At 39.5% G+C, this 27,972-nt stretch overlaps 1 protein-coding gene across 1 annotated transcript; it reads left to right on the top strand.

Moving 5' to 3' along the window:
* The first annotated feature begins 122 nt into the window (after window positions 1–122).
* Window positions 123–27,547, top strand: plekhf2 (pleckstrin homology domain containing, family F (with FYVE domain) member 2). Its single transcript, XM_067509743.1, has 2 exons — window positions 123–288; window positions 21,727–27,547. Exon 2 carries the CDS (start codon window positions 21,738–21,740, stop codon window positions 22,476–22,478), a length of 741 nt encoding a protein of 246 aa, XP_067365844.1. The 5' UTR covers window positions 123–288; window positions 21,727–21,737; the 3' UTR covers window positions 22,479–27,547.
* Window positions 27,548–27,972: the final 425 nt, after the last annotated feature.

Genomic DNA, 27,972 nt, shown 5'->3' with positions numbered 1-27,972 from the left:
GAATTTCGCAATGAAGCACTTTTACCCGAGTTTATCCTCCTGGCGCCTCTGACTGAGCTTTTTGCAGCGGCTCCTTTTTTTTGCCCACCGTCCCCAGCGCTCCGTGAACGCGGCGCGGCGCTCCCCTGCCATATTGTTGTTTTATTTTCGTGGCAGCGGCGGAGTTTCGAGCTGCTGTCGCGGTCTGTGGACACTTTCTGAGGGGAGGCACCGCGTTACTGAGACTATCCGGAGTACAGCTCTTCTTCGAGTCCCTCAAAGTTACCGGACTGAAAGAGGAGCGCACGGGTATGTAGTTTATCTGCTGTAAAAGTTGTCTGTGCGGGCAGACTTAGCTTGGTGTCCGTACGTCGGTGCTAACTACTTTTCCCATTCATGCTAACGGACGCTAGCTGCTTCACTTAGCGCAGGAGAAGCTTTCGTTTGGATTCCATAAAATCATAAAGTGTGAGATAAGACAGACAGCTGTTGGCGGTGTTGATAACACGCAGGCACTGTGGAATTCGCTTCGGCACAAGTAGCAATAAGCGAGCGGTGTTTTTAGGGGCTAACTGTGTAGCTCGCAGGCTAAATGCTGACACCAGTTAGTTCCAACTTCGGCGACAACGTGAAAACAGTTCTATCTGTAACTAGTCGAGTAAATTGAAAATACGTTTGTACATCGTTGTTAACATAAAGGGAGCTTAAACTAAGGGGGCTTTTCCGTGCCCCTCTCACTTTTGACCTTTAAGGCAGTGGGATTTCTGTCAGTGGTTTGTTTATTTGTGGCAGGACTGGAAACGCACCATGAGACCAGGGATGTATCGTTACGAACGTAGTTCTGTGGTTGTCAGAGTTTAGACTCCACCCACCTGAACTTCACCTTGCAGGTAACCTATAATCAGTGGAGTCCTGATTGTTCAGTGAATGTGTGATCGTGGCTGCTGCTGGTGAAACTTTGTCTGTCATAGAAAAAGGGGAAGTTTGCTCGCTCTTGTAATTGCTTGAGTCAGATTTGTGATGAGGTCACATTCCTCCAAATCCTCAGTTGTTTACAGCTGACACTGTTTTTCTATATACCATAGTGTTAATTAAGCCCATTGTCTTTTTAGGTCCCATCAAATACTTTTAGGGTAAGGAAAATAATTCCTAACCATTTGCATTGTTTCTATAAGATCTGCTTTAAAACTGAGAGGAAAGTTGTACTGGATTTCAAAACCGGTGTCTGTCTTTTAGGGCAGTGGTTCCCAACCCTAAGGACCCTCTGCTTGCTTTCCAACTATCCCTACCCACTGCTCATTACATGGATCAGGTGTGTTCAGTCAGTCAGAAATGAGAAGATACCAGTTTAGTGTGTCTTTCAATAACCCACCCTCATCTAAAATGTTATCTCCCAGCTTCTGATTGAATAAACACACCTGAACCAGGTGAACAGCAGTAGGGGCCAGAGTTGGGAACCACTGTTATAGGACTACTAGTTAATGTGATTAAATAATTTTGTAGGTCAGTAATTTATTTCATTAGTTTATAAAATATCACAATAGCGATTAATAAACCGTTTATGATTTCAGTGTCCAAAGTCTCATTTCGATATTTGGCTTTATCTCAACAGCATTTAAAAACTGCAAGCTGGTTCAGTTTATCATAACATTATGAGTGTTAATCTAAAACGGCTATGTTTTAGATTTCTCGTAGAAAATAGGCTTAAACATTGAAAACAAAACATATTTGCTGAAGGTAACCTTTGTACCACTTAGTGAAATATTTGTTTAGCCTGTTAAATGTGAAAGGAGGCGATAAATGGAGAGTGTGTGTTTTTGTTTTTGATGAACTGTGATGAAATGTGTTCACGTGTTTTGGGTGTTTTTCAGGGAAAGTAATTGCAACTGAATTATGTTGTTCATGTGCTTAAATGGCAAGTTACATATACACCTATATTGAATTTATGAGCAGATATTCCCAGACAAAACTCCTAACTATCCACCGTTCAGTTTTCTCATACACTAGTATAAAATGTTTTTTTATTTCTTTGTGGACTCTCACAGCACTTAGAGGAAAACTTGTGGTCTGATTTAACAGAGGACAACTTAACAATCATTGACATCCACCTCGAAAATATTCAGGACGGTCTGAATGTCTGCTAATGGGAGGCATTCATACATGTACACTGTATGTAGTGGTTCAGTTAGGGTTGGATGGTGATTCAAATCTGTTCTGGGAGGAAATCAATCCCATTTATGTATGTATGCATGTATTCATTCATTCATTCTGGGCTAGGGACCGGCACCGAGCTTGCCCTTGGTTGCTGGGTCGGCCAGCACCTGGTTGGGTGGGATTCGAACCCGCTGCCTTCTGCGTCCCAACCCAATGCTCTTCCACTGCTGCTGTACCTAAAGTTTGTTTCGCTTGTAAAATTATTTTAACCTTCACTTCCTACTGTGGGCTGCAGATTGTTGCAAATACTGTTGCAGTCTCCCATATTTGGTCATCTGTGGCAGTCATGACTTCACGAAGATCACGAAGCTCAAGCTGACTTGTTAGAAGTCAGCGCTGCGAGAGATGGCAAATTATGGGAGACTTTTGCAAACTGAAATTGAGCTTAATGATCTACTCAATGCTGTTAACTGAAAATAGCTTTCTGTGCACATAGTACAGACCTGACGAGCTATAATTTAGCAGGCCCACAAGTATTTCACAAAAACGCCATGTAAAGAAATGATCATGTCTCCGTCATCTGAAGAACAGTCGTTAATACAGAGTTAAACTACAATGAGCCTGTAACTGGATGTGAACACTTTGTGATGTACTACAGCATTGGGACAGCGTTACATATTTTACAAAGGCTTAAAATTTGACCAGACCAGTGCATTTTTCAGATTTTGGCTTCATACATGACTTACAATGATAAACAGAGTTGTTGTTGTTGTTGTTGTTGTTGTTGTTTACCTTTTTAATCATTCCCCAGAATATTGGAGGTTCTTCTATTCTCATGAAAGAGCATCAACAATTTCATCCACAAATGTCATTTGATGTCTCACTTACTCAGTGATTGATGGACCATTATGTGAAGCCCTGATTTGTGTGGGAAATGTTGGATTTCTGAGTGATCACGTGCAGCTCGTTCTTTGGTTATTACAGTTCCTTAAAGGACTGAAAGTAAAATGCTGGGTGGGAAATTACCAGATTAGTCAGACAGATGTAAATGAAGAACAGGGAGCTTCGATTGATTTTCATTACTTTTATTTCATCACTTCTAGTCCCTGACCAGAGTGGTTGGTAAATTACAACCCGCTCTTTTGAGCCGGTAATCAGCTGTTCATTGAGAGTAATCAGCCACTTTTCTAATGAATGAGGCTGAGCGTTTCCTACAAGCAGGACGGTCAGTAAAGCTTTCTATAACCACTTTGTGTCTCATCGTGGTAAAACGAGTTCTTCCAGTGCTGATAATGAGAGTGAGGTCGAGTGACACAAAACAAAAACGCCTGACGGGTTATTATCGCCGCCTCTCCACCTTTCACCCTTTCACTACGCAAGCACAGGATGGTTCAGGCTCAGTGTAATCCAACACCCAGTGCGTATTGCAGTGTCTGTCTGCTTATAGGTGGATGCGGATTACCTGATCCGGTTACATTGCATCGGACGGGTCAGACAGTTTACGGATAAAGATGATTAGATTGAGTTGATGCCCCAGCAGTGGTTCACTGACAAGGTGCTGCCAGTCATATGATCGTGGTCTTTCTCAATTTCTCACTTCTTTACTTTGGCATTGGTTGGAAATAAGATGAAACAGTTGCTGCAAAGAAAACTTCCCTGAGTTGTACAATCCTGTCTGTGAATATAACAAAGTGCTGTTCTGTGTCTAACAAGCTTTTTAAAGACCTACTCTCTGTTCGTACGGCTGCTCAACCCCATCAACCCCATGAGGTTATGTATCTGCACCTATCGTCTTGAAAGTTGGGCTCGCTGGATTTGTGAAAATGAACATTATTTTTAAACCCAATCCTCACAAAGTTGTGACCTTTTCATTTATGCAAGCCAAACAGACTTTTATGCTTTTTTTATGCTCAAGCCAGATGAAAAAAAAAAAAACTGTATTAGGAGTTTGTTTTGACTGCAAACATTTTCACTTACTAATGGCACCACTTTGGCTATTAATGGTGCGCTAACATAATTGGCCCATGTTTGCAAGAATTTTATTCTCAAAAATAGTCAAAAGCTTTTGTGTCGTGAGCTGTCACTCAGTAAATGTGCACAGGAAGTTATTTGCATTAAAACGAGTCGCTGAATAAGAGTATTTACATCCTAGTACAGTATTTTCTTTTTTTTTTCTATTTTTTTTTACGATTACATTTTAGCATAAACCACAAGCCACATAATTTAGTGGGCAGAGAAGAGGCAGTGCTCTAATGAGGCCTCTCACATGTATACTCAGGATTTACTTTCAAAATTTGTGCTTCTCATTTTATCAGACCCATGCAACACTTCTATGGAAGTTTCATAGTAAGCTTCACAGTTTCACTTCTCTATTTTTCACAAGGACCTAAGGCAGGCATTTTATACTTGTCCCTGTTTCCCTGTAGACGGTCTTCTCTCTGCTGGACACTGTTTATTTCCTTTCAGATGTTCACAGTATAAGCTCTGGTTAACCAAGCAGAAATTAGAGAAGCTACTGTAGTTATATGCACATCACTTAGGTGCAAGTCTTCCTGTTGCTGCCGCTCAGCCACTGGCCCTTTGCAACTGGGTTGTAATTACTGTGTGAGGTCTTGCCACCGTGGAAGCTATAATTAAAGATTATCCATAGCACTGTCGTACAATCTAACTATATGCATCAGAGTTTTCAGTAGGATACTTTTAAAAATACTTGAACCCACCTGGTGCCAAGAAGATCTAGCTCGATATGCTTTTTATTTTTCCTTCATAATCTCACTTATATATACTGTAGATATTTTCTCGGTTTGTGAATAAATGAGCTCATAAAAACTTTGCTTTGAAATAGCTGTTTTTATGTCAAATTGTCAGCAACATGCCTTAGTATCTAATCATACATTTACCTAAATTTAGTGGAGAGGATTTCTGTTACTGTTCCATACTTAAAGTAAATTCAGTGCATGATATCTTTATAATAACAGTGTTCAGCCAACGTCTCAATAAACTTAAATTTCACAATATTCTTAAAATGAAATCAGTGAAACAGAAATTACTAGAATTTGTTATTTTTCTTTTTTTTTTTTTTGTGGGGTGGATCAGAGGTAGCTCTCAAGAGTAATAAAAATACATATGACAAAGGTTATTTAACAACTCCTTTTGTTTTGGGCGGAAACCTGAAGTGAGCAGAAGCTGAGTCATACATGAGCACCCCTGTCTAAATTTAATCTCATTACTTAGACTGACTTTAATACTTGTTTGAATAAATTAGCACTTTGTTCCACCATGACCACCTGATTGGTTAACCATAATATAATGATAATAATGATAATGATAATTTAATAATTGGTGCCTTTAATGACACTCAAGGTTGTTGTACAGATCAAAGGCAAAATAGAGGAATACAATACAATAAAAGTCTGACAAACTGTAAAGGTCACCAAACGGATAAAAGCTAAATAAAATGACATTAAAAGACAATAAAATACAATACAAAACAATTAGACGTGGACAACTGTGGCAGCATCAAGCGTGCAGACATCTGTGGAGGCCAGACACTCAGAGAGAGTATGAAAGTGTGAACAAAGTTTTGAAGTGTGGGAGTAAATTGATGTTATGAATGTCAGCGGGAGGGATGAAAACAGAAAAGTTCAGTTAATCTGTTTCATTTCATGACCTTTTGTTACAGTTTCATTAACTTTGAATCCAAAGTTACCTCATCCTGAAATATTAAAAAAAATATATATATATTTTTAAATAAAGCTCTTCCTCTTACTTTGAAATTGTGTTTGTAACAGGGCTCACAGCATCACCAATGATTTTTGAAAATAGTCCTATCAGCTAAAGAATGATAGAAATTTGGTCTTTTTTAAGGATTGAAAGAACATTAAAATTGTTTAATTATTCTGAACACATAATAAATCTGAAATATTGTAATAATGCTGAGCAGAGACTAAGTTATTATTGGAAATTATGAAAATGCTTTTTATATACACTGTGTAGATTAAACTAATCACTGGAATGGAGCAAACATTATTTGCAGTCACAAAGTTTTAAATACAAGAATATTTCTAAACTTTTAATACTTTAGAAATAACCAAAATGGGCACTGGGTCCAGTTGGGAGTGGGGCTACATGTAATCTGTACATCCCTACGTTTATTTAAGCAGTTTTATCCTTAACATATGCACATAGTGTACTGCTGTTGTTACTGTAAAACACTTTGTACCTTCGGTTTTCAACATCAGACACAACATCACTAACGGGGGTCTTAGTGGTCTTGTTGGTCTTGTTGGACCGTGGACAGCGTGGCCACTGTGATCAGTCTGCAGCTACACAGTAAAATGTGTTAACTCTGTGTACACAGGTGGTAGAAGTACACAAACTCATTACTCAAGTAAAAGTATTGACCCAAAAAATAAATTCTCCTCTACGCGTACAACTTCAAATCTTTTACTCCAGAAAAGTTCTAAGGAGATTATATACATTTTAATTTGGGTATATATAAAATTAGTCCTAATAAAACAGTATTTTCAGCGATATTGTTTATTGTAATTATGGCAAAACATGTCAAGTAATTAATAACTAATGGTAAAGATCGTCTTTGGTAAATGTGGCCCTGATTGTATGTGCTGAGGTGACGTTTTTAACCCATAATGACACATTTGTTAGTCCATAATAGTTACATTAAAAACCTGATATTTTTATATTAAATGTATTAATGTTGCAGCAGATTGGTGTAAATCGATCTGGATACAGGCTGAGACGGTGCTTATTGGGTTATTAGACAGATTAATTTATTCAAATATGCACTGTAGCTCCAGGCTTTTGTTCCTTTAAGATGAGTATTTGTTATTACACTTGGATATAATGGGAATAAAACTGTGTTATTATTAGTTGCGCTTGTTAACACAAAACACTGAACATATGATAATCGACATTATGGCTGTAACTTCTTCAGTCATTGACCTGCAGCACTGACTATTTTTGCTACTGACTTAAAAAACGGTGCATACAGAAACAATCTGAATGAACCATGAAGGGATGGAAAATGTGAAACTGCAGCCAAAGCAAAGGTCGTAACCTTCTGCTACCTGTTGGGTTTATTTACACTGGAAAAGCTCGGAAGGTTGATCTTCTGCACACATGAGTTCAGCAGAATGGGGGAAACAGATGGAGGCTTGTTCAGTGCACATTCCTCAGAAGCTCCATCCCGTCAGTCTAGTTTTTAACACACACCAGCAACACACACTAAACTACAGGCTGTGCCAGTCCTGCTTGTTAGTGTGTGTTAAACCACAGGGCAGGAAACTCCTGCAGTCTAAAAAGCCTATGTGGCAATTTTATAGTTTACTGCTCGTTGGTGTGTTTTACCAGCCTGGCAATGTGATTTCACACTGAAGTATGAGTTTAGGCTCTTTGTTCATTGTGTGAGATTAAGCTCGGCGTAACAAAATTCCAGCATGTAGTCTAAAGCTTTTTTTTTTTTTAATAATCAGCTAATTAAATAATAATTAACAACTGTGATAATGAGTTGATTTATAGTAAAATTGGTTTACCGCTAGATCTGCTTAAGCTTAAAATGAGTATAATTCCATTTTTAACAAACAAATGCAGTGTAATTGAGACTGCGGGAGTCTTTGATGTTTCTGCAGGTGTTTCTGAGGCACCAGTCTCACTTTCAGGTGCAGAGATTTGATGAATTACTTTTCACAAAGGCGTATTTGTGTATCCACGCATCTTTTAGCACTTTTGAACAAGCACGTGTTTCCTTTCCTTATACGATTTGTTGTTGCTTTGGGTCCTGAGACTCTGGAGTAGATTCATGGGGAAATCAAGTCTATTGTACGTCACTACAGTCTAAACTAACCTTAACAAAACAAGCTACCTTTGACAACTCCCAAGCTTTGGGTTCTAATGTTTAAAATTAGTTTTCTAATGTTCTAAAACTTTCTAAAATTACTATTGTCCATAGAAAATTAATTCTCCTGCATCCACAATCCTGAGCATGGCCATTGCTACGCTGTATAACGTTTCAGTCAGCACACAAGCAGCGTGAATCTGTACCTGCAATGATCCTGGACTTAGTGGCCAGTTTCCTCTTGGGAGAAGAGCTGCTGTGCCAGCATCACTTCTGCCCTCTGCCAGTAAACCAAAAAATTAGCTCCCACATGAGAGGTTTGTGATGCCAGCAGTTTACTTTGTGCTATTGCTGCACGTTCTGCAGATGCTAGATTTTTGTCAAATTTCACACAGAACAGTGTTAGACCTGTTGTTGAGCCTAAATGTTCCCATAACGCTTGCATAGTTTTCATTTTACTTTATCTTTACAGTCAGTATTGGCCACATATGGGAAATGCTGGATGAAACATACTTACATGATTATATCTGAATTTCCTGATCTCTGTGTAGCTGTTCATGCTGTTGTATTATGTGATCTATTCTTCTTGGGAATGTTCAGCATGTTTAAGTGTGTACGTGACTAATCAGTTTGCTAAAGTACCCGACCCAGACGCCTAATCTGTTTAAACCTGTGGAACTGGCTGATTAAACCTGCCCGGAGGTTGACAGAGAAGACGGCAGTGAGTTTAGGATTGAATGAGCTTCTGCAGGGGCTGCAAAAGCCAAACCTTTATAATACTCCTAAATAATTCAATCACTGAGGGGATTTTTTTTTTTCCTCAAAGGCTCCGACGCAATTCTCAGCACTAAAGTTTGTATGATGATAACGTGTCCAGAGAACCTTTGTTTTGGCACCACAGCCTAAACTCGGAACTAAAACAGCTGCAGCTGAAGCATCACATTTCTGATGTTTGCAAATCTCTATCTACAACAAAATCTATTTTTCTAATTTTACTGTGAATGATGTGGATCTGTGGCGTAATCATCATGCAGTCACTGTTAGACTGCTCTAATGGGTTTTTTCATGTATTAATTTACCCTGATGTCACCTGCCTTTTTGGCAGCAAATCAACAAAGTCCTGAGTGCTCACCTGTCTAACTGAAACCCCGAAATAGAACTGGATGCCACAACTCTTTACGACTTAAATACTTATTGGAAAATGGCCCCTATTACATTAATAAATGTGCTTCTTTCAAAAAAATATATTTTGTTAAGACACTCTTTATATGCTGTATATCTATACGTCTGCTAAATGTTTGAATATCCATCACCAGAACTAAGAATACAGTTGAACATCTACACGTTAAAGAAGCTAAATCTACAACATTTTAAAAGTGAAATGTCTTGTGTTCTTATCCTTTGGACCTGCTTTCAACTGCCATTTCAAGAAAAAGAAATGGTAAAGTATGACATTTACTTTGAGTCAAGTTAAAACAAACTGTAGTTGATGTAGTTGCAAATAAGCAAGATATTAAATGTGTCTTATTATTGTTTTAAAATTGCATGCTATGGCTCTATCACTTGAACTTTTACTTGTTTACTTGTGTTTGCTGGTCACATTGCTGCTGCTGTTGTCAGTATGTGACCCTAAAATGAACAAAGCTTTGGCTGGTAAAGTGCTAAATGACTGCTGTGCTGCACTAGAAGACCACTGAGGTCAGGAAGGAGCAGCTGCTGGAAGCCTGTTACGTTAGCTGCTATTCTCTGAGGCATTAGGAGCTTAAAAAAAAAATGAAGAAAAAAGCTTAGTGTTGTCATATAACATTTTGCTCTTCACCTCTAAGGAACTTGTAAGGAACGTGTTTATCTGGGCAGATGTTTGTAGAATAACTTCCCAGTTAATGTTTCCTTAATGGAAGCATTGAAGTGATTGACTTATGTGCAAATTATTCGCTTTTTACAGCCAATATAACACACAGGAGTCTAACTTGTTGGCAGAAATTGATGTCTCAACATAGCTGTAGTGTCATTAATCATAACGTTTAGTCTGTTATTATTCTGAAATAAGCCTGGACCTGTCCCCAGTTTTTTTTTTTTTTTTAATGTTTTATACACCTGTGACGGTTTGAGCACAGAACACTTATGTGACTGTGTTTACTATTCCTGCAAACCTTAAGACTTCTGTGAAACAAGAGGTTTGGTTTGCGTAGGGAAAAAAATCTGTGTCAGTTCTCAGTTAATGAATAGGAAAATGTTATTAACGTGATTCGATTCAATTCAACTTTATTTATGTAGTGCTAATTCACAACAAAGTCATCTCAAGGCACTTTACATAATAAAGTCAAGACTGTACAAGTATGTAGACAAAACCCAACGAATCCCGCTTGAGGAAGCCCTGGGCAGCAGTGGAGAGGATAAACTGCCAATGGAAGCTTTACAACTACTTTTTAAAGGATTTTAGAAATAAACAGGAGATTGAATATCAGTCTATAATTGGCTAAGTGAATGTTTTTTTTTTTTAAGTAGAGGGTTGATTACAGCTAATTTATAGGCCTTTGGTACATGGTCAGTTTCTAAAGATTGATCAAATGTAATATGAACGTGTCTATTAAAGGTAAAACATCTTTAAGCAATTTGGTTGGCACAGGGTCTAAAACACATGTTAGTTTTGAGGAAGCACTTGTATGGGTAAAAACTGTAAGAGGGACTGATGTCGTATGATGCTTCTAGCACTGTTGTACATGAAAATCTATATGTAATATTTGTCAGAGTAACTAGTCTCAACTGAACTGTAGCTCTGACTCATCCTGGCTACAGTGCTGAACAGAAACCGGGGGTTGTTCTTATTGTCCTCTATTAGTGATGAATAATATGCTGTTCTGGCATCACATCTTTTTTTTATGCATTATTAAACAGTTTTTCCAGGCTAAACGAGATTCTTCTAAATTAGTGGGACACTTTCTTGAAGCTGTTGCATTTGTAAATTGTACCATGGAGGTCGTCTCCTGATTTGCTGCTTTCTTTTTTTAGAGGGGCAACAGTATCTAGTATCATATGCAGTGAGGCTGCAGAATTATCAGCAAAATAATCAACTTGTACAGGAGAAAAAATAAAGGTGGCTGCTCCACTGTATTAACACATGGTGGTGAAAATGATGAAATCATTTCCTTTAATTTGTTCACAGCATTTTCAAATAAACATCTGTTGTAGTGGAATTGGTTGCTTACTTCTGTATAGTCCGTTATTAGAAAATGGTCAGACAGAAGAGAATTATGAGGAAATATTGTTAAATTATCAGTTTCAATTCCGTACATAAGGACAAGGTCTAAGTAAGCTGTGACTAAAACAGTGAGTGGGTTTATTTACCTTTTGGGAAAAAACAATTGAATCTAATAATGAATTAAACGAAGTGCTGAGACAGTTACTGTCAGCATCTACATGAATGTTAAAGTCACCCACTATAATGACTTTATCTGTACTAAGCACTACGTCAGAATTCAGTCAAAAACTCTGAATAAGGGACTGGAGGACGGTACATGATCACAAATAGAAGAGTTTTTGAAGTTTCTAGTTTGGGTGTAAAAGGCTAAGAGTGATGTGAGGCTCTCAAATGAGTTCTAACTATGTTTAGGTCTGGGGTTTATTGGTGAGCTAGAATGGAAGATTGCTGCTACTGCTCCACCTCAGCCTGTGCTTCTAGCAGCATTATATAAGTTGAGGGGGGATTGACTCACTCGGGCTGACTAATTCTTCCTGCTTCAATCAAATTTCACTAAGACAAGATGAATGATCATTAAATTGATATATTAAGTCAAAAGTAGTTCCATGATCTGTCATTGCTGCAGGTGGGAATCAGCTTCTTAACACTAGTTATACTAGACTTAAACTATAAAAGGAAGAAAGTGACTGCAGAATGATGTAACTTCAGAAGTCGTGGTTGATTTAAACGTCCTGACTAAACGACTTGAATGTTGATTGCAAACGGTTTGTTGTTTTTTCACTGTGGGGCATCAGGAACTTTAGGTCTGCAAGGAGTGAATACTTATATCAAGTAAATTACTACCAGCTACTTTTATGATATAAAATATTAAATAGTTTGTATAGTGTAGTTATTCTGGGTCAGCTTTTCCAGCTAGTCTGTTTCAGGGCCAACACAGAGAGAAACACACAACAGACAACCATGTACATTCACCTTCATACTTTGGACAATTTAGAGTCACTAGGTAACCTAACATGCACGTCCTCGGACTGTGGGAGGAAACGCACAAGCACAGGGGGGATAGATGTCCTGTAATCTCCCACACTGTAGCATCAAATGTGAGCAATTCCCACGTTTTGAGAAACTGGAGCCATCGCGGCATTTTGCCTTAAAATGACAGCTGAAAGCCCACTTTACTTTCTCCATTCAGTCTGTGAAATCCAAACACTCCTAGTTTCACTAAAGTATCGTGACGAAGGCTTGATTATTTGATGTTGATCATAAACATTGCTCAAATTGTTTATGGTTGAATTCCATTAGTATCGAGCCAAATCAAATTGTGTTTTCTAGGATATTATCACAAGATCACTGAAGCGTATTCCCATGGGTTGACTGAGGACCCACTTTGGTTTGTCCAGGCCTGTCTGATTATGAAATAATTCCTCTGGTGCTTGAGGGAAAGGTGTTCCAAAAGAAAATAGAGTGATTCTTGAAGATTAGAAATTGAGCGTGGCTGTACATAATGAGTCACGAGTATAATTTAAATTATGAGCATGAATTGTGCATTGGGAAAGTGGGAATTTTCTCTAGATTATAAGTGTTATTTTTTTGTAATAGACCTACTATTTCTTGTAAAGAACTATATTAAACGAGGTATTTTGAAGTTTAAAACAAACTTTGTTGCTCTGTTGACCTCATTCATGCCTGTTGCACTTTCAGTGGCAATTTTTCTCTGTGTGTTTTTGACTCTGGCCCAGGAAGATGGCATCCACATACTTAATAGCACCAAGAAAACTCTGATTGGTTTGGCTGTTTGACCTGACACCTGACCCGTCTGAGTCACTGAGCAAATTGGAGATGTGGTCAGCAATTCCAGAGGCTGCTCCCAAGCAACGGAAAATGACGAACAGAAGCAGAAAATTAACGTTTGGCTTCAGTTCTTTCCTTTTGATGCAACACTGGCAGATCTGTGTGGACTGGTCTGTGTGATACAAGCAACATACATTGCAGCAAACTCAGTTGAATAAGAAATCTGGAAGGTTTTGAGACTGTCCCTGTTATTTGTTTTGGAAAGTTGGCTGGAAAATCCTCTTCTGTCGCTGTATTCCATGTAAAGCGGCAGGGAACTTTTTGTACCATTACTCCTCACACATAACAACTTAACCTCTAATCCCTTTATCTGTGTTCATGCTAACAGTGCTGCTCTGTAATCCTGTGTATAAGCTAACAGGATTTTGTGGCAGGAAGCCATGTTGAGGGCAGCTTCAAGCTGATAAAGGCTTTTCCTGAAGGAACATCTCTGCTATCAAGCACTGTTTTATTTATTGTTTTGAGTTAGAATGTATTTGATTATGCGCCATGTGACCATGTGCCAGGTACTCGATTATCAAACACACAAATGACAGTTAATCCCCTCTAATTGGAATAATAGTACTAATTTGTTACTTATCACACCATTATTATTATCAATATTATTATTATTATTAATTCCTTGTTCAGTACGTTTTTCTTTTTTTGATACTTCAACTACAAACACCGTAAAAACTTCAGAACGTTTAGCTTATTACGGACATGTTCTTCCATTCAGCTTTTTGATATCTTTTATGCTTTTTAAAAATTCAACTTTTTTCTCACTCAAATTAATTGAGAAAATCTTCAAAAATCTTCAAAAACTTTGGCCAGAAGCGGAGAAAGTGATGTCTGAAACTCCCATTGGTGTCCATTCTAACGAAGGCCAAGAAACTCTCCTAAAACCACGACTAGGGGCTGTTTTAAAATCGCCGCCCTGCCCTCATTTTATTGAGGATCTTCAAATAAAGGGTCAAGCAGTTTTTTTGTGAGCAGGACTAATACTTTTACACATTTTGCGAGGCAAAGTCTGAGTACGTCACAACCTGTCTTCTGCAAACGTGAGTGACTCAGCAGATTGAAAGCTGTCGTTGCCATGGTAACAAACACAACTGAATCAGTTCCACAGTTGGGCTTTATCAGCTTTGCTCGAAAAATCCTTCAGGTGCTGGAGCAATAACAGTGCTCCCAACTTTTAACATGCATCTTAACCTGCATGTTTTAATTTGTACTTGCAAACCAACTTTTAGGACAATATAAATTGTAAACAAATAGAGATTGTAATTTTTTTGTTTTTGTTTGATTTATTTTAGTTCATTTAAAAAAAACAAACTTTTTTGATAATGAATAATCATAAAGGCCTTTAGATCCATTAGATGGAGTCAAAAGGCCTTTAGCTCCTAAGGCAGTGGGTTAACATGGCTTTACACTGATCAGTGCCAAAGAATGTGCTTTCACTACATGTTCTACATCATGTCGCTTGTAACACAAGAACAGGTGCCCAAACCCACAACAGGAAAAGCAAAGAAACTGACGCTGCCTCATTCCTGTTGACATCTGCTGTCACATTACCCCGTTGCGATAAATGGGTGTCGTTGTTTACAGGGCACAGAAATGCTCTTTCTCTCTTTTCTCCCCGTCTTTGTCAACACAAGTCACTTGTTTCAGGATCTGAGTCATTGGGTCTATTCCTCTCCCATTGTGGTTCTGTTGGAGCTTTCGTTGCAAGTCACACCGAAGACTTGAAAGCCTGATGTCACCTTTTTGTTTACCTCACAGATCTCAGACATCCCAGCCCAAACAGCTTTCCTGCTGTCATTCCTTTTACTTAACTGATACAGTTAACATCTGTGGCGTTTCCTGTAAGACATGTTGTAAATGTTGGTTTGTGTTTCTATTCTTCCAATGAGCACCTCATCAGAAGCTACTGGTAGCTAGAGGATAACTGAGTCAGGCTTTTTTAATGTTCTTATGTTATGCATTGGAAATTAAAAACTACACCTCAACCCCATCATGACCAGCTTTAAATCTCAGTGCAGCCTGCATTCACATAGCTGAGGAAGCCAGAAAATAGCTTTTGTTGTTTTATGTGTTACTACCCACTAAGCAGCCAGAAAGGCTGCTGATACCCAGGCAGTGGTCACTTCACCAAATTCAGGATATTTGTATCATATTTCAGGAGCTGCAAATATTTTAAACATGTTGCTAACTGGCTTTTCCAGCAACATTTTTACGGAGCGTCTGAAAAGTAGAGGTAATATCATAGAAGCCTTTACTTTAGGAACAATGCCACAAATCTGGTATCGGTTGTCTTTTTTTCATTGAGGGAGGTTGTTTCTTTCCTGTGAAGGACAATGGGTGGGGCCAAGAAAAACTTCCTTGTGCCGTTCACCCCCTGCTGTGTCTTTGTTCCACCTGCTACAGAAACAAAATGCCTTTTTTTTTTAAACTAATTGTGTGTCCTGCAGTTAATGACCGGACCTAGTAAACTGAGAGAGGACAGCACTCCTAATGAATTAATCATTGGGCTTATCTAAAGCCTCTGCTGTTCCCAACAGCAACCCAACGTGCCACAGCCATTTGCCCACGACATTGACATGCAGAACAAGAAACTTCCACAGAGCATTACTAAAACTAGCAGGATACAAAAATAGTCTGTCAATTTATGCTTCCTCTATAATTCCAATGCAACAGGTCGACCTGGTCAGGGTCGTATTCTGTGCAACTTGTTGCTACAGCATAAAAATGCTAAACCATTGTGGGTTTGTGTTTGGGCAATTTATTAGTGTAGATACTGAGAGCAGTTTCCACAGAAAGGCTGAGATTCCTTGTTAAAGCATTCGGTACAGTATCAATGCTGTTACATAGAGCTGAAATCAGGAGTCACTAATCTGATACCTTGAGCAACGAACAGCATGTCGAGCACATTCTGTGTGTCTATAAAAAAATGCAAATGTTTAGATGACAATTTAGACAATGTTTCCTAAAATGAACCATGTAAATTTGACCGCAAATATGGGTAATATTTTAAAATTGTGTTGCAATGGTTTGCTTCCACATTACTAATTTCAAATTTAGGTCTAGCTTGTAAAAGCTAGTGTATCTTAAGACACTGTCAGGTTAAATAAATGTTTAATATGGTTTTTAGAAGTTCAGTGAAAACTATCTACAGGAAAGTACACAATTTTAGCCTTTATAATGATTAAAGATTTTAATAATATATAGATGATGAATAATTACTTATGTTTTAAATTACGCATTAGAAAGAAATGAGACTAATTTTAGCATTTGCTAAGAAAGAAGTCTTGTATGTTTTTAGGACCAAACATCAGTTTGCTTTAGAAAACATTCCAGAAATGATTAGGAAATAACAGATCTGTAGATAAAATGCTATATCTTCTAGCTACAGTGCTTTGAGTTCCGTGAAAGGGATTTAAACCCTGGCAGTATTTGCACCTCATCCAAGACTAATCTGGAGTTAAATTGGGTGATGCATTAATTTAGCCTGCTTCAGTTTTAACTCTATTTCTCTGCTCTGTCCAGGAGGCAACAGCTGGATGATGGATGTGTTTATTTGCTGCCATTAGGCAGCACCTGGTAAAGGTTACTCTGCAGCAGGCGACACTGGCACGTTAAAAGTCCCGCTGGCGGACGCAGCCAATATGTCCCCCAGGTGGGAAATGGACACCTTCTGCCAACTTAAAACAAATGAATCATTCTTTCTGGCTGTGAGGTTTAAAGCCATTTATTTAGTCTGTAATTTGGTTTGTTAGAGTCAAACTAAAACAATAATTCTCGGTCTGTATGTATATATAAAGAAACAGTCCCAATTCTTAATACTTTAAAAACTACTGATTTAATATTTATCTTCTTGCCTCAAAACTTGAACCAGCCGCTCTGGACAGAGTTTCTTGCTTTTATGCAAACTGAGCAAACTTCCCAGGGTTATTTAAATGTTACTCTGACTCAACAGGAGCATTGTAGGCTCCATTTAAGATGTTGTACTGCAGCAGCTGCTAAATGTCAGTGATACTTTAAAGGAGAGCAGCCTATCTGGAAACCAGCAAACTGTGCCAACAGACACTCACATTTCAAACACCTTGCTCTTCGGTTACACGTGATCTCTGAATGCTTTATAGCTTTATGTATATTGTATTGTTTCCTACATTTATTTATAAGCCACTCATAAATTAAATCTGTAATCAATTGATGCGACAAAAAAAAGTCAACAACATTGTTTATGAGCAAAGTGTTCAAAATTTTACAGGGGTACTTTCATAAGCCCTCTCCTTTAAAAAAAAAAAAAAAAAAAAGTTTTACTGAATAGTAGATTGGCTGACGTATACTAAGTTTGTCTTCATCAGTTTCTCATTTTATTTTTTAAATCTTAAAAAGTGTATTTGTTGTTTCTCTCCCTGCTCTACACATATTAGTCTATGTTTCTGAACTATCAGCAGATTCTACCCCCTGCAATTTCATATCACAATGCTTCTGTAAATCGCTTGATGAAAATAACTGTAACTTCCAGAACTAAACCATAATCCACTAGAGTACAAGGTATAATATGATATTTTGCTGTCAGCTTGTTGATTGCTTGTTGATCTGTATTACTCTCCTTTATGGCAGGAAGTCAGAAGGTAACTGACTTGTTTTTGCTAGATCGCTATCAAGCAGAGGAAATCCTATCTATTATAATTTATTTCTGATATGATTAGTTAAGAGTAAAACTGGGTCATTTAGAAGCTGTCTAAAAAAATTGTTAATAATTTTTTGGTTGGACTACACTAACAATTTTTGGTTCAACTTTCTGGTTGGACCACTTACTGATAAATTATCAACATAATCAGATGGTACTTAAAATGAATTAAATCTCTCTTAATAAAAGTGGTAAATATGCATAATTAATAAGCGACTGATGACAGATTTTTGCCCTTCACATTTTCTCTTTTGTCCCTGTTGACTTCCTGTCTTTCCTCGTGAAAGCTGTCATCGTTGTCATTTATCACTGCAGAGAGAAGAAAGCTCTTTCTTTCCTGTTGTGTTTTCTGTGCATTTCTTTAGTCTGTTTCATCCCACCCTGTCTCATTTTGATTACTGGGTTTGGAGCCTCCAGCCTGTATTTACACCACTGTCTCTCTCCGGAGCCTTTGCCCTCATCTGTCTGCTGATGGGAGCAGGTTGCCCAGTTGCCTCAGCAGTGGGAAATGAGCCCTTGCTAACAGGGCGGACATGTCAGCAGCCCTTCTGTCCTCTCCACTGCTCTCTGCAGGAACTTTCTCTCTGGGTTATTAGTGTGCAGATCACTATGGAGCCTGGACAAGGCTGCACTGGCATCTGCTGACTAATTAGCATCTTTTATAGCTCTCTGGCTTTTGAAAAAGGGCTGTAAACCAATGCACACCTACACTTTGTATTCTCTGTGTTACAGTTGATATGTTTCTAGAAGTGCCGTCCACCCGGTAACGAACATCACCAGCTTGTCTGACTTTGCCATTTGCTGGTTAGATGGTCAGAATTCTTGACCTTTTCAGTTTGTTCTACGTAGGTGAAGCTATGTCTGCTGTGTTGTTTCCTGCTAAGCGGGCACCAAACCTTCATCGGAGGCAGATATGCTGCCCTGTCATTATTGTACACAGTAGGGAAGCAAATGCGTCGTGTCATTGCGTCGCTGTACCATTGATATTGCGAGATGACACTTTATCACCTAAAAATCTGTTGTCATGGACGTATGATCTGGTATTAGTCTAGTGGACAGCTGCTCTCTGTAGGCAGTAATGACCCAATGAGCCTGGTGAACAAGTTTCAGACGCTAAACGGCGAGCTGCAGATTGAGCTGACAATTCTCTTTAGATTAATCACTACAAGAAACCTCTTTACATTATTTTCACATTGTTTGTCCATTGTTGTTTTCAAATGACAGTATTTATTATAGCTCCTTTGCAGCATTGTAGTTCAATTCTTCCAAACATGGCTGCAATAATTTACTGGTACCACTCTGAAACACAGTGTTCAGATATTGTTAACAGCTTTTAGCAGAAGAAACTGACTTGCTGACTGTTGTGCTCATGTATTAGACTTGATTAGACTTTTCGGAGCAAGCAGGTCCATTAGAGCCAAGTGGAGACTGACTGACTGATAAAATGCTGGGAATTGCTTTGAACTGCTATGTACAGCAGCAGAAAAGAACAATTGTCCCCAACTAGTGTTTCTGTAAAAGAGAAACAAGCTCAGCATCTTCACAGCTTCACATCTGTGGCTAAAAGTTGAAAATCAAAGCATGAACTTCACCAGCGGCGTTGTACATCCATAGGGTGTGTCTGCCCTTTGGTGGGTTGGTGGTTGTATGATAAAGTGCACTTCTCTGGGGTCATTGATCTGCACTTAAGGCTCACCAAACAGCACCAGTGCCCTCCCATCTCTGTCACCGGTGACTTTTGACCTCCTCTGTTGTGCTGTGTGAAAAAATGCTGATTGCTGCTCCCCCACCGTCTGGGTCACACCGGAGAAGAAATGCCTGCTGCTGTTTGCTCCCCTGTCTTTGTAATTTAATTCCATTAAAAGAGACAGAATCATTCATTTGCACAGATCACAAACTGGGAGCACGACTGGATTTTGCAAACAGACAAAGTCTGAAAACACGAACAGGAGAATTCACAGTACAAAGTTAGTAAATGTTCAAAAATGGATTTGGAGATTCTCCAAGCGTGAAGCATTAAGACTCTCCACAGTGCATAGAGGTTTTCTGACAGAAGGTTGAAATTCGTATTACTGTTTTCTTTCCCCACAGCTGCCTTTCAACTAACTGATACATTTGTTGTTACGGTCGAAACAGTAAAACTCATTTCTTTTGGTTCATCTATTGATTGGCTTCCTAATTATTCATGCTGTCCAGTAGAACAAACCGTCACTTTAGAGAAGCTGGAACAACCCTAGATCTGGCGTTTGTGCATGATATTGAAATGAAAATGGATTATTCAGTATCAAAGTAGCAGTTAGAGGCTCTTGATAGCTGAATGTGTAACATGCTTTTCACAGAACAGAGCAGAGCCTGTATTTGCACTTAGGTTTCCTGTCTCTTCTATACTGTCAAAAAAACCTTGTTGTTTTCTGTCCACTGATTTATGGATTATCAACTAATCATTGAAGCCCTACTTTGGTGCAAGTAAGAAGCAGACTGAGATCCTTCTGCGTGATACAATACAATACTGAGAAAGTGAGTCAAAAAAAAATCTTTATTTGATTTGGAGCTGAAACAATGTAACAGTAAATTTATGTTTCCAAATTCAATCAGTTAATTCATTCAACCCAAAATGCTGCACTTTCTCTCGCTAGATTCTGAAATATTTTGCTTTGTCATATGTGATCGTAAACTGAATATTTGGGTTTTGGACTAATGTTCAGAGATCTCACCACATTGACATGGCAATAGCTGCTGTTATTAGAGGTGAATGGATGTCTGGGATCTCTGGCATTACTGCAATACGATTTCTACATCAATGTCATTACATTTCTACAGCACTTGCAGCCATAAACAAAAACAGATTCATGCATTTCATTTGTCTGTCTGTTGTTGCAGTCTTTGATTTTTTTCTTTTATCATATGCTGTATTTAAATATATCAAACCATACAATCAAAGGATTTAATCTAATCCGTAGCATCGATTTTTTTTTTTTTGTCATTGTTCCCAAACGTAAATTATATTTATAGTCCAGATGATGAAACATAATTGACTCAGCAGAGAGAAGAGTATGATGCGTGTTAGTTTGTCTGCATTTGCAGCTGCAGTGTGTAATGTAACATTTAAAATGTTGACGTCCCTAATCCCAAGACAGTTGTGGTTTCTGTGTGGGTTTGGCAGAGTAGTGTCAGCATGGCCAGTGAGTTACAACAAGGCAAAGAAAAGAGGAACAGTACCTCAGTGTGTGACTTCACTAGTAGAACAAACGTGGTTTGGCCAAAATGGCAGGAAAAAATCTTACTACAAATACAGTTGCTGCGGTTGAGGTGACTGGGAGAGCAGGACGTCCACACATCTACATCTGGACTTACAGTGTAACACTTTCACCACTAAAGTCCCTTTGTATTCTTCAAGGATTAGTTTCACATCCCTGTTAACCGTTGGTGGCTGTTGTGATCATTTATGGAAAACTGGAGCCGTGTAAAGTCCATCACAAACCCATATTTCTCTTACTACAGAGTCCGGTTTAGTTTTTTAATAATCTTAATCTTTAAAGATTAAACCATTGATGCAAAAAATTAAAGAGCACAATTTGACAGATATCAAATGTGTGAATTATAGGTTAACGCAGGGGTTCTCATTAAAATGAATCTTTTATGAGGGACCATTGTTCTGATGCTATGAAAACTGAGATTAGCGAGATTTATTAGTATAACAAGTACTTTTTATGTATAAGAAGCAGATATTTATAAAAACAGGAGACACTGATCTGAGGAAATATACAGTCAAATGTGGCAAAGCATGTCTTGATTTTAAGTTTAGAGTCGCTATGACAGAAGACTCTTAAGTGCCTAAATGAACATTGGAGTTTTTAATTGGCACCAACTGTTCAAGTTGTGTATAATATTGTAAAATCATTGTGTAAAAATGTTGTGTTTGTTTTCCTGATATTGCTGCACGTTTGTAAAAATGAAATTGGTCTCGGATGCTTAAATGTTTTTTGACTTTCCCATCTCTCCCTTTACCTTCAGGTGCGGTGAAGATGGTGGACCGGCTTGCTAACAGCGAGGCCAACTCGAAGCGCATTGGAGTGGTGGAGAGCTGCTTTGGCGCCGCAGGTCAGCCGTTGGCCATCCCCGGTCGCGTGCTCATCGGCGAGGGCGTCCTCACCAAGCTCTGTCGCAAGAAGCCCAAAGCGCGTCAGTTTTTCCTCTTTAATGACATCCTAGTGTATGGAAACATCGTCATCCAGAAGAAGAAGTACAACAAACAGCACATCATCCCACTGGAGAGCGTCACCATCGACACGGTGCCGGACGAGGGCGACCTGCGCAACGGCTGGCTCATCAAGACTCCCACCAAGTCCTTCGCAGTGTATGCCGCCACTGCTACAGAGAAGTCCGAGTGGATGAACCACATAGGGAAATGTGTGGATGACCTGCTGCAGAAAAGTGGCAAGGCCCCCACCGGAGAGCACGCTGCGGTCTGGGTCCCAGACTCCGAGGCCTCAGTGTGCATGCGCTGCCAGAAGGTGAAGTTTACGCCGGTGAGCCGGCGCCACCACTGCAGGAAATGCGGCTATGTAGTTTGTGGGCCGTGCTCGGAGAAGAAGTTCCTGCTGCCCAGTCAATCTTCCAAACCCGTAAGAGTCTGCGAGCACTGCTACGTGCAACTGACGTCAGAAAACCATGCGTCCCGCTCAGACTCCATCACCCGGCCAGGGTCAAAGTTCAACAGCAACAACTTGTCAGATGACGAAGATGAAGAAGACAGCAGTGACTGAGAAACGCCTGAACGTCCTGACAGCCTGTCCCATCCCCTCACTGAGGATGAAACACTGCTGAATGTCTTTGTTGTTTCTTTCTTCTCCCAGATGATCGAATGATGCTCCACAGAGAGATGATTGCCACCTCTGAGGATTAATTCATTAATTAACTTTGGAGTTCAAACCAAAATATTGTCAGGAATTCCTGCACATGGTGATTCATTAATGAGAAGTGGAACTAAGCAGGTGACCAGCAGAACTCTGAGGGAAAAGTCAGACTGCTCATTGCTTCCACTGTGCTCAGACTGCCCCCTTTATCTTGACTCTTAATTAGGCTGCAGTTAGTCACTACAGAACACAATGGTGCTTAAGTGAAGCGTTCCCTCCCCTCATCATCCTCGAGGATTTGTTTTTTTGTTTTTTTTTAATTAAATGTCTGTCCATGAACTACACAAGGCAATTGCTTGTAATTTCTGCAGGGAGAAGCTTGTTTTTGGCTTCTAACTTATATCTCCTCTGTCTTTCAGGTATTTCACCAAACAGCGCTATTTTTGCAAGAGAGCTTTGGTATTATCCCCTCTGTCTTGTATATTTAATCAAGCTGAAGCACCCCACCCTTTTTTTTTTTTTTTGAGTAACAATATGTAGATATTACGCTAAACCCAGTTTACTAGTTGACCTAATAGATTTGCTTTTGACAAATCAACTAAGGCTCCTCTCAGCAGCTGCTACATGAACTAACTCTGCAATTAGCTCCCACTGTGATGTAGTGCCTTATAGAAAAAGCCTTTACTAAGAAAAAGGTTATTTGTTAATGAATCCAGGCTGCAAAAACACAGCGACTTCATGAACAGGTTGACTCTAAAACATATTGGAGGTTGTTGTCTGGTTGTGTGTGTGTGTGTGTGTGTGTGTGTGTGTGTGCGTGTGTGTGAGTGTGTGTAGTACATACAAGAGCAGGGAGATTACCAACCAGCTACCAGAAGGGAAGAGTTCAGTGGGGACTTTTGTCTCCTAACAGACACTTTAACCAGCCATCAATCACTGGTATTCAAATAACAATGTGTTTGACTTCATAAAATGCTTGGTGCTGCTTTCCAGACGGAGCTGCTAAATAATATTTTCTACGACAGGAGCCTAACAAACCATAACCTGATACATCCTGCTTCCCCCCCCCCCCCCCCCCCCCCCCCCCCACATGTGTTGCGAATGGTTTTAGTAAGTCGGCAATAGTGCACATGCAATGTTTGGCAGCAAAGTGCGGGTTCCTTGTGCGACAGACAGCAAAGAACATGTGTTTTTATTCTAGTTTAGACTTTGTGACGTCATAACGTCATCTTACTTCTTTCTTACAGGCTTTTTTCCGCCTTTTGCACTGAGCTGAATGCAAGTTGTGCTTTAGTGATTCCACCTCACGTGAATAAACCTGGATGTAGTTTTACTTCCATGACTGCACCCTAGTTTATTTCCAGGAACTGGGAAAGTCAGCCGAGGACAGTGGAAACAAAAGCATAACATGTCACAGTTACAAAGGAAAGGCCTCGATGTGGAAGCTTCCTCTCCCCTGATTGGAGTTTCTTTTCCACAGAGCAGTAGGTCTGCTCCAAGGCTGCGTGACCAGATTTATGCGTTCAAAATGCTGATCACGTAAACGTGCTTCACAGAGAGAAAGAACATTCATTCCACTGAATGAATCAAATGCAAAGATCATATACAGCAAGGGCCTGCTTTCTGTTTTTCACTTGTAATCACATGATTGTGTGTTGCATCATTATGTGTCTAATTCCTGTTTGTTCAGTTGTGGATGTGGTTTGCGTTTAGTGGAATGAAACCATTGAAAGTCAGCATGTCATCTTGTCAGGGAGTCTTTCTTGTGTTGCTCTGAGGTTTGAGGATCGTATTGTGTCAGAATGCAAAGATACACCCTCTGACCCCCCCCCCCCCCCCCAGTTTCCAGCACCACATCTTCTCTGTGAAAAAAAGCACAGTCTGGCCATCATGTGATATTTGTGTGTAACGTGATCAGCCACCGAAGCAGGAATTGAAAAAGAAGGGGGTTGGGTCAACTGATCAACTACCTGCTGCAGCTGGCAGACAATTCAGACTCTCACACAGATGTTCATGTCATCAGTTTCAGCCGCGGTTTCTCTTCCCAGTGACTCCTACATCCATGACTGAGTCTCCTCACGCTCAGATAAAAATGATTTGAACCTATATTCCAAAAGACTGTAATTATGATCTGAAAAGACAACAATTGTTAGATACTGTAAATGGTCCAGATTTCCTAGCATGCGAGACCAGGACTTAGACACTGTTATGTTTGGTCTAACCAAAATAAGTCTTGGTGTATGTCTGCCTGTGTGGGCTTCTGTTTAAATTGTGACCCAGTAAATGCAGTGTTTTGACATCCAGCAGTGTGGGTTGATATGCGTCAAATTCACCACTCTCCAGGCACCGACTCGCGTTAACTCTGCAAACAACAGGAAAAAGGGGCATATATTTGATCATATTTCATCCTTTAATCAACACATCCTGGCTTGTAATAGCACAGTCCTCAAATGACATGAGAAATGGGCTGTGCGTCTGAAATCAGTCGCCTGTTTCCCTCTGTAATTGTGAGGTAAATTATGCTCTTTGCACGGCCCACGAAGGATGAAAACAGTGCTTTCTACTGCTGCTGTCACATTTTGTACAGCCACAGGAGACACACTTGGAATGGGTGGGATGTGTTATTTAGGGAGTAGCAGGGGAGTGAGCTGGGACATAGTGGCTCTTGTCCTCCCCAGCTGCAGTCCACTATTAGTGACTATGCTGCGTACACATGCACGTTAATGCTGTGAACTGCAAACATTCTGTTGCCTGGTAGCCAGACGGTGTAGTCACACGTTTGAGGAAAACACTTGAGTCAGAAGCTACAGGTGTGAAATCTGTGAAAATGTATTTGGACAGATGTGCAGCTGCTCCAGCGGACGTCAACCAAAGTTGGATTCTTTTAATTTGGAAAAGTTGTGAACGCAGCTTTGGTTTGAGGAGGTTTCCACACAGCTACATTTTGGACGTTATTCGATTATTATTTTAGTGTATTCTCCAGGTTTTTTCCCCAGTTTAACGGGACAAATTGTTTAGTTGAAAGTTGTGCAGGATGAGGAATAGATGCCTGTTGCTGGAGTAAAACTCTTCAGAGCAGCACTGAGTTGCTCTCGGCACATTCTGGAGACAAGTTCTCACTGCAAACAGGATGCACGGGTTGCGGTTAGAGGTGCTACTCTGGATGATTGCTATCTACATTTTTGATGTTGTAGCATCAACCCCTGGTCTGCGCTCCAGCTCTCAAAGCAGCAGAACGGGGGGAGAAAAGGGATCTTTTTCTGATGATTCTTAATATTTAAATTTGGTCATGATCACTAACCAGCTGTCTGCAGTGCTGACAGACGACCCAGAAGCACAAAGTCCGGCCTCAGGTTTGCTGCGGATTGCACTTAACACGGTCAGCACGTGGATTCAGGTCCAGACATGACTTCTTACTGTCAGATCCGCATAAATCTTCCTGTTGTTCTAGTCCTGTTGAACTATTGTACCTTTGTACAGACTTATTTGGGATATTCTGTCCTTGTTTGTGATTAGTTTGGAAAGGACGCAGTTTCAGCTCTGTGTCCTTTTGAGTCAAGTCCCAGCAGCATGTGCGGCTTTTTCCACACTCAGCATTGTTACAGAAACAGGTGGAACATGACCTTTTAGTGGTCAGTGTAGTTTAACCCTGTCCTTTGGGAGGTCAGAGGTCAGCAGCTGATGGGAATTCACGTGGGAGGTTTGAACTCCTGTCCGAAGATGTAGTGCTCTCGAAACAGGGTAAACATTTACCATGTGCAGGATAAAGACTGCAACCAAGTTCACTTCTAACTAAAACTGAAACTTTGCTCTAGGCAGACTCTAAAAGTCCACATTTGTAGGTTTCGACTTTTTTAAATTTAGACACACGTGCGCTGTGAGGAAACGTTTAAGCGCTTTGCTGTGACATGAGACATGAAAATGACAAGCAAACAGAAATAGTTGCGCATGTGAAGCTTCCAAAATAGAGTCTGGGTCAATAGGAAATGAAGTCGACGCTGCTGCACGTACATTAGCTTAAAGTAACTAAAGCTTTTAAAAAGGTCTCTGAGTTCCCTGATGCTCTTCAACTCTTAACATGTTTTTCCATGTTTCACATTCATTGTTCTCCTATGGAGTTTATGCTGTAATCAGCAGATTCAAAAACAATTCATCCCCATAATCCCTCCCATTAAATATTACATGAAGGGTATTAGAATTATTTCTGGCCAAATGGCTCAATGATTATTAAAAATAAGTGTACTTGAGCCAGGTCCCAGACTTCTAAATGATCATGGGCGTCTGATTTTTGTAGTTAGAATTAAAAACCCATATTCTGCTTAAATTACATGACAGGTGTCAATACATGTCACAAATGTAGAGTCCAACCAGCAGGTAAATGCCTGCAACCCAGTATAATAAATCCAAAGTAACACTACTGCATTAGGTCCTGTTTCTGCTTTGCTGCTTCAGCCTCTCAGGACTCAGGGCCTTCAAATGAGGACGTCTTCTTCCAGTTCACACACAAATCCGGACTTTTCCACAAACCCCTTCCTCAGATTGGACGTTACACTAACTGTTTAACGGCCACACAAAGCTTTTGAAACAGTGTTGTGAATGCATGTGCTTCTTATCCAAAACGTTCATTGAGTCAGTAGAATCGTGAAGGAGCTGATCGTACGGCAGTTGCTCGCAGTGTGAACACACAGCTGCTCCTTCCAAAGTGCAGATCCTGAGATTAACAAACAGAAAATAACAGAAATCTTCTTTTTCTGGTGGAAAAACAACAACGAGGAAGTGACTTGGAACAGCTGACCGAGGGATCATTATGATTTTTGTTTTTTTGTTTTTTTTGGTTTGTTTTTGTTTTTTCTGTCATGGATTTTAATGTTCTTTCTCTGTGTTGGTGTAAATTTTGGTGTTTTGTTTTAATTCATTTTAAAAGCTTCTAAAAAAGGGCTCCAATCAGAATGTAACCAGCATATAATGTTCAATACTAATTCCTTCCAAAATATTTTTAAGAATATATTATATATAAATAATGTATTGCTTAAAGTTGGACTGTTGTGTTTTCATTTGGCTCTTCTGGATTCTTCTATCAGTGCAGGAGAAAATAGAAAAACATCTTGGGGAAATGAATCGTTTTATCATTAAACCCAGGCATCAACAACCAAAAGCATTTAAATACTTTACACTTAGTTTTACATACACGTGTGATCTTAAAATACACAAACATGTCATTGTATCATATGTATAGTTATGGGAATTAGGTTCCAAATATCAATGTGTTTGCTCAGTTACTTTTCATACAGTTTATTTTGTGCGGTTGAATTTAACAACTTTTTTTCTTTGATGGAAGAATAAAACCATTAAAAACAGCACAAAATTGTGCATCAAATGTTGCAGTGTTGCAAAATAACGAAAG

Source organism: Channa argus, chromosome 7, assembly GCF_033026475.1.
Source record: "Channa argus isolate prfri chromosome 7, Channa argus male v1.0, whole genome shotgun sequence".
Taxonomy (NCBI): domain Eukaryota; kingdom Metazoa; phylum Chordata; class Actinopteri; order Anabantiformes; family Channidae; genus Channa; species Channa argus.
The sequence above is the reverse complement of the archived record's forward strand: the minus strand, read 5'-3'. Positions and strand labels throughout refer to the sequence as shown.

Coding starts and splice junctions, on each gene's coding strand:
- plekhf2 (XM_067509743.1), top strand. CDS start 21,738: ATGGTGGACCGGCTTGCTAACAGCGAGGCCAACTCGAAGCGCATTGGA.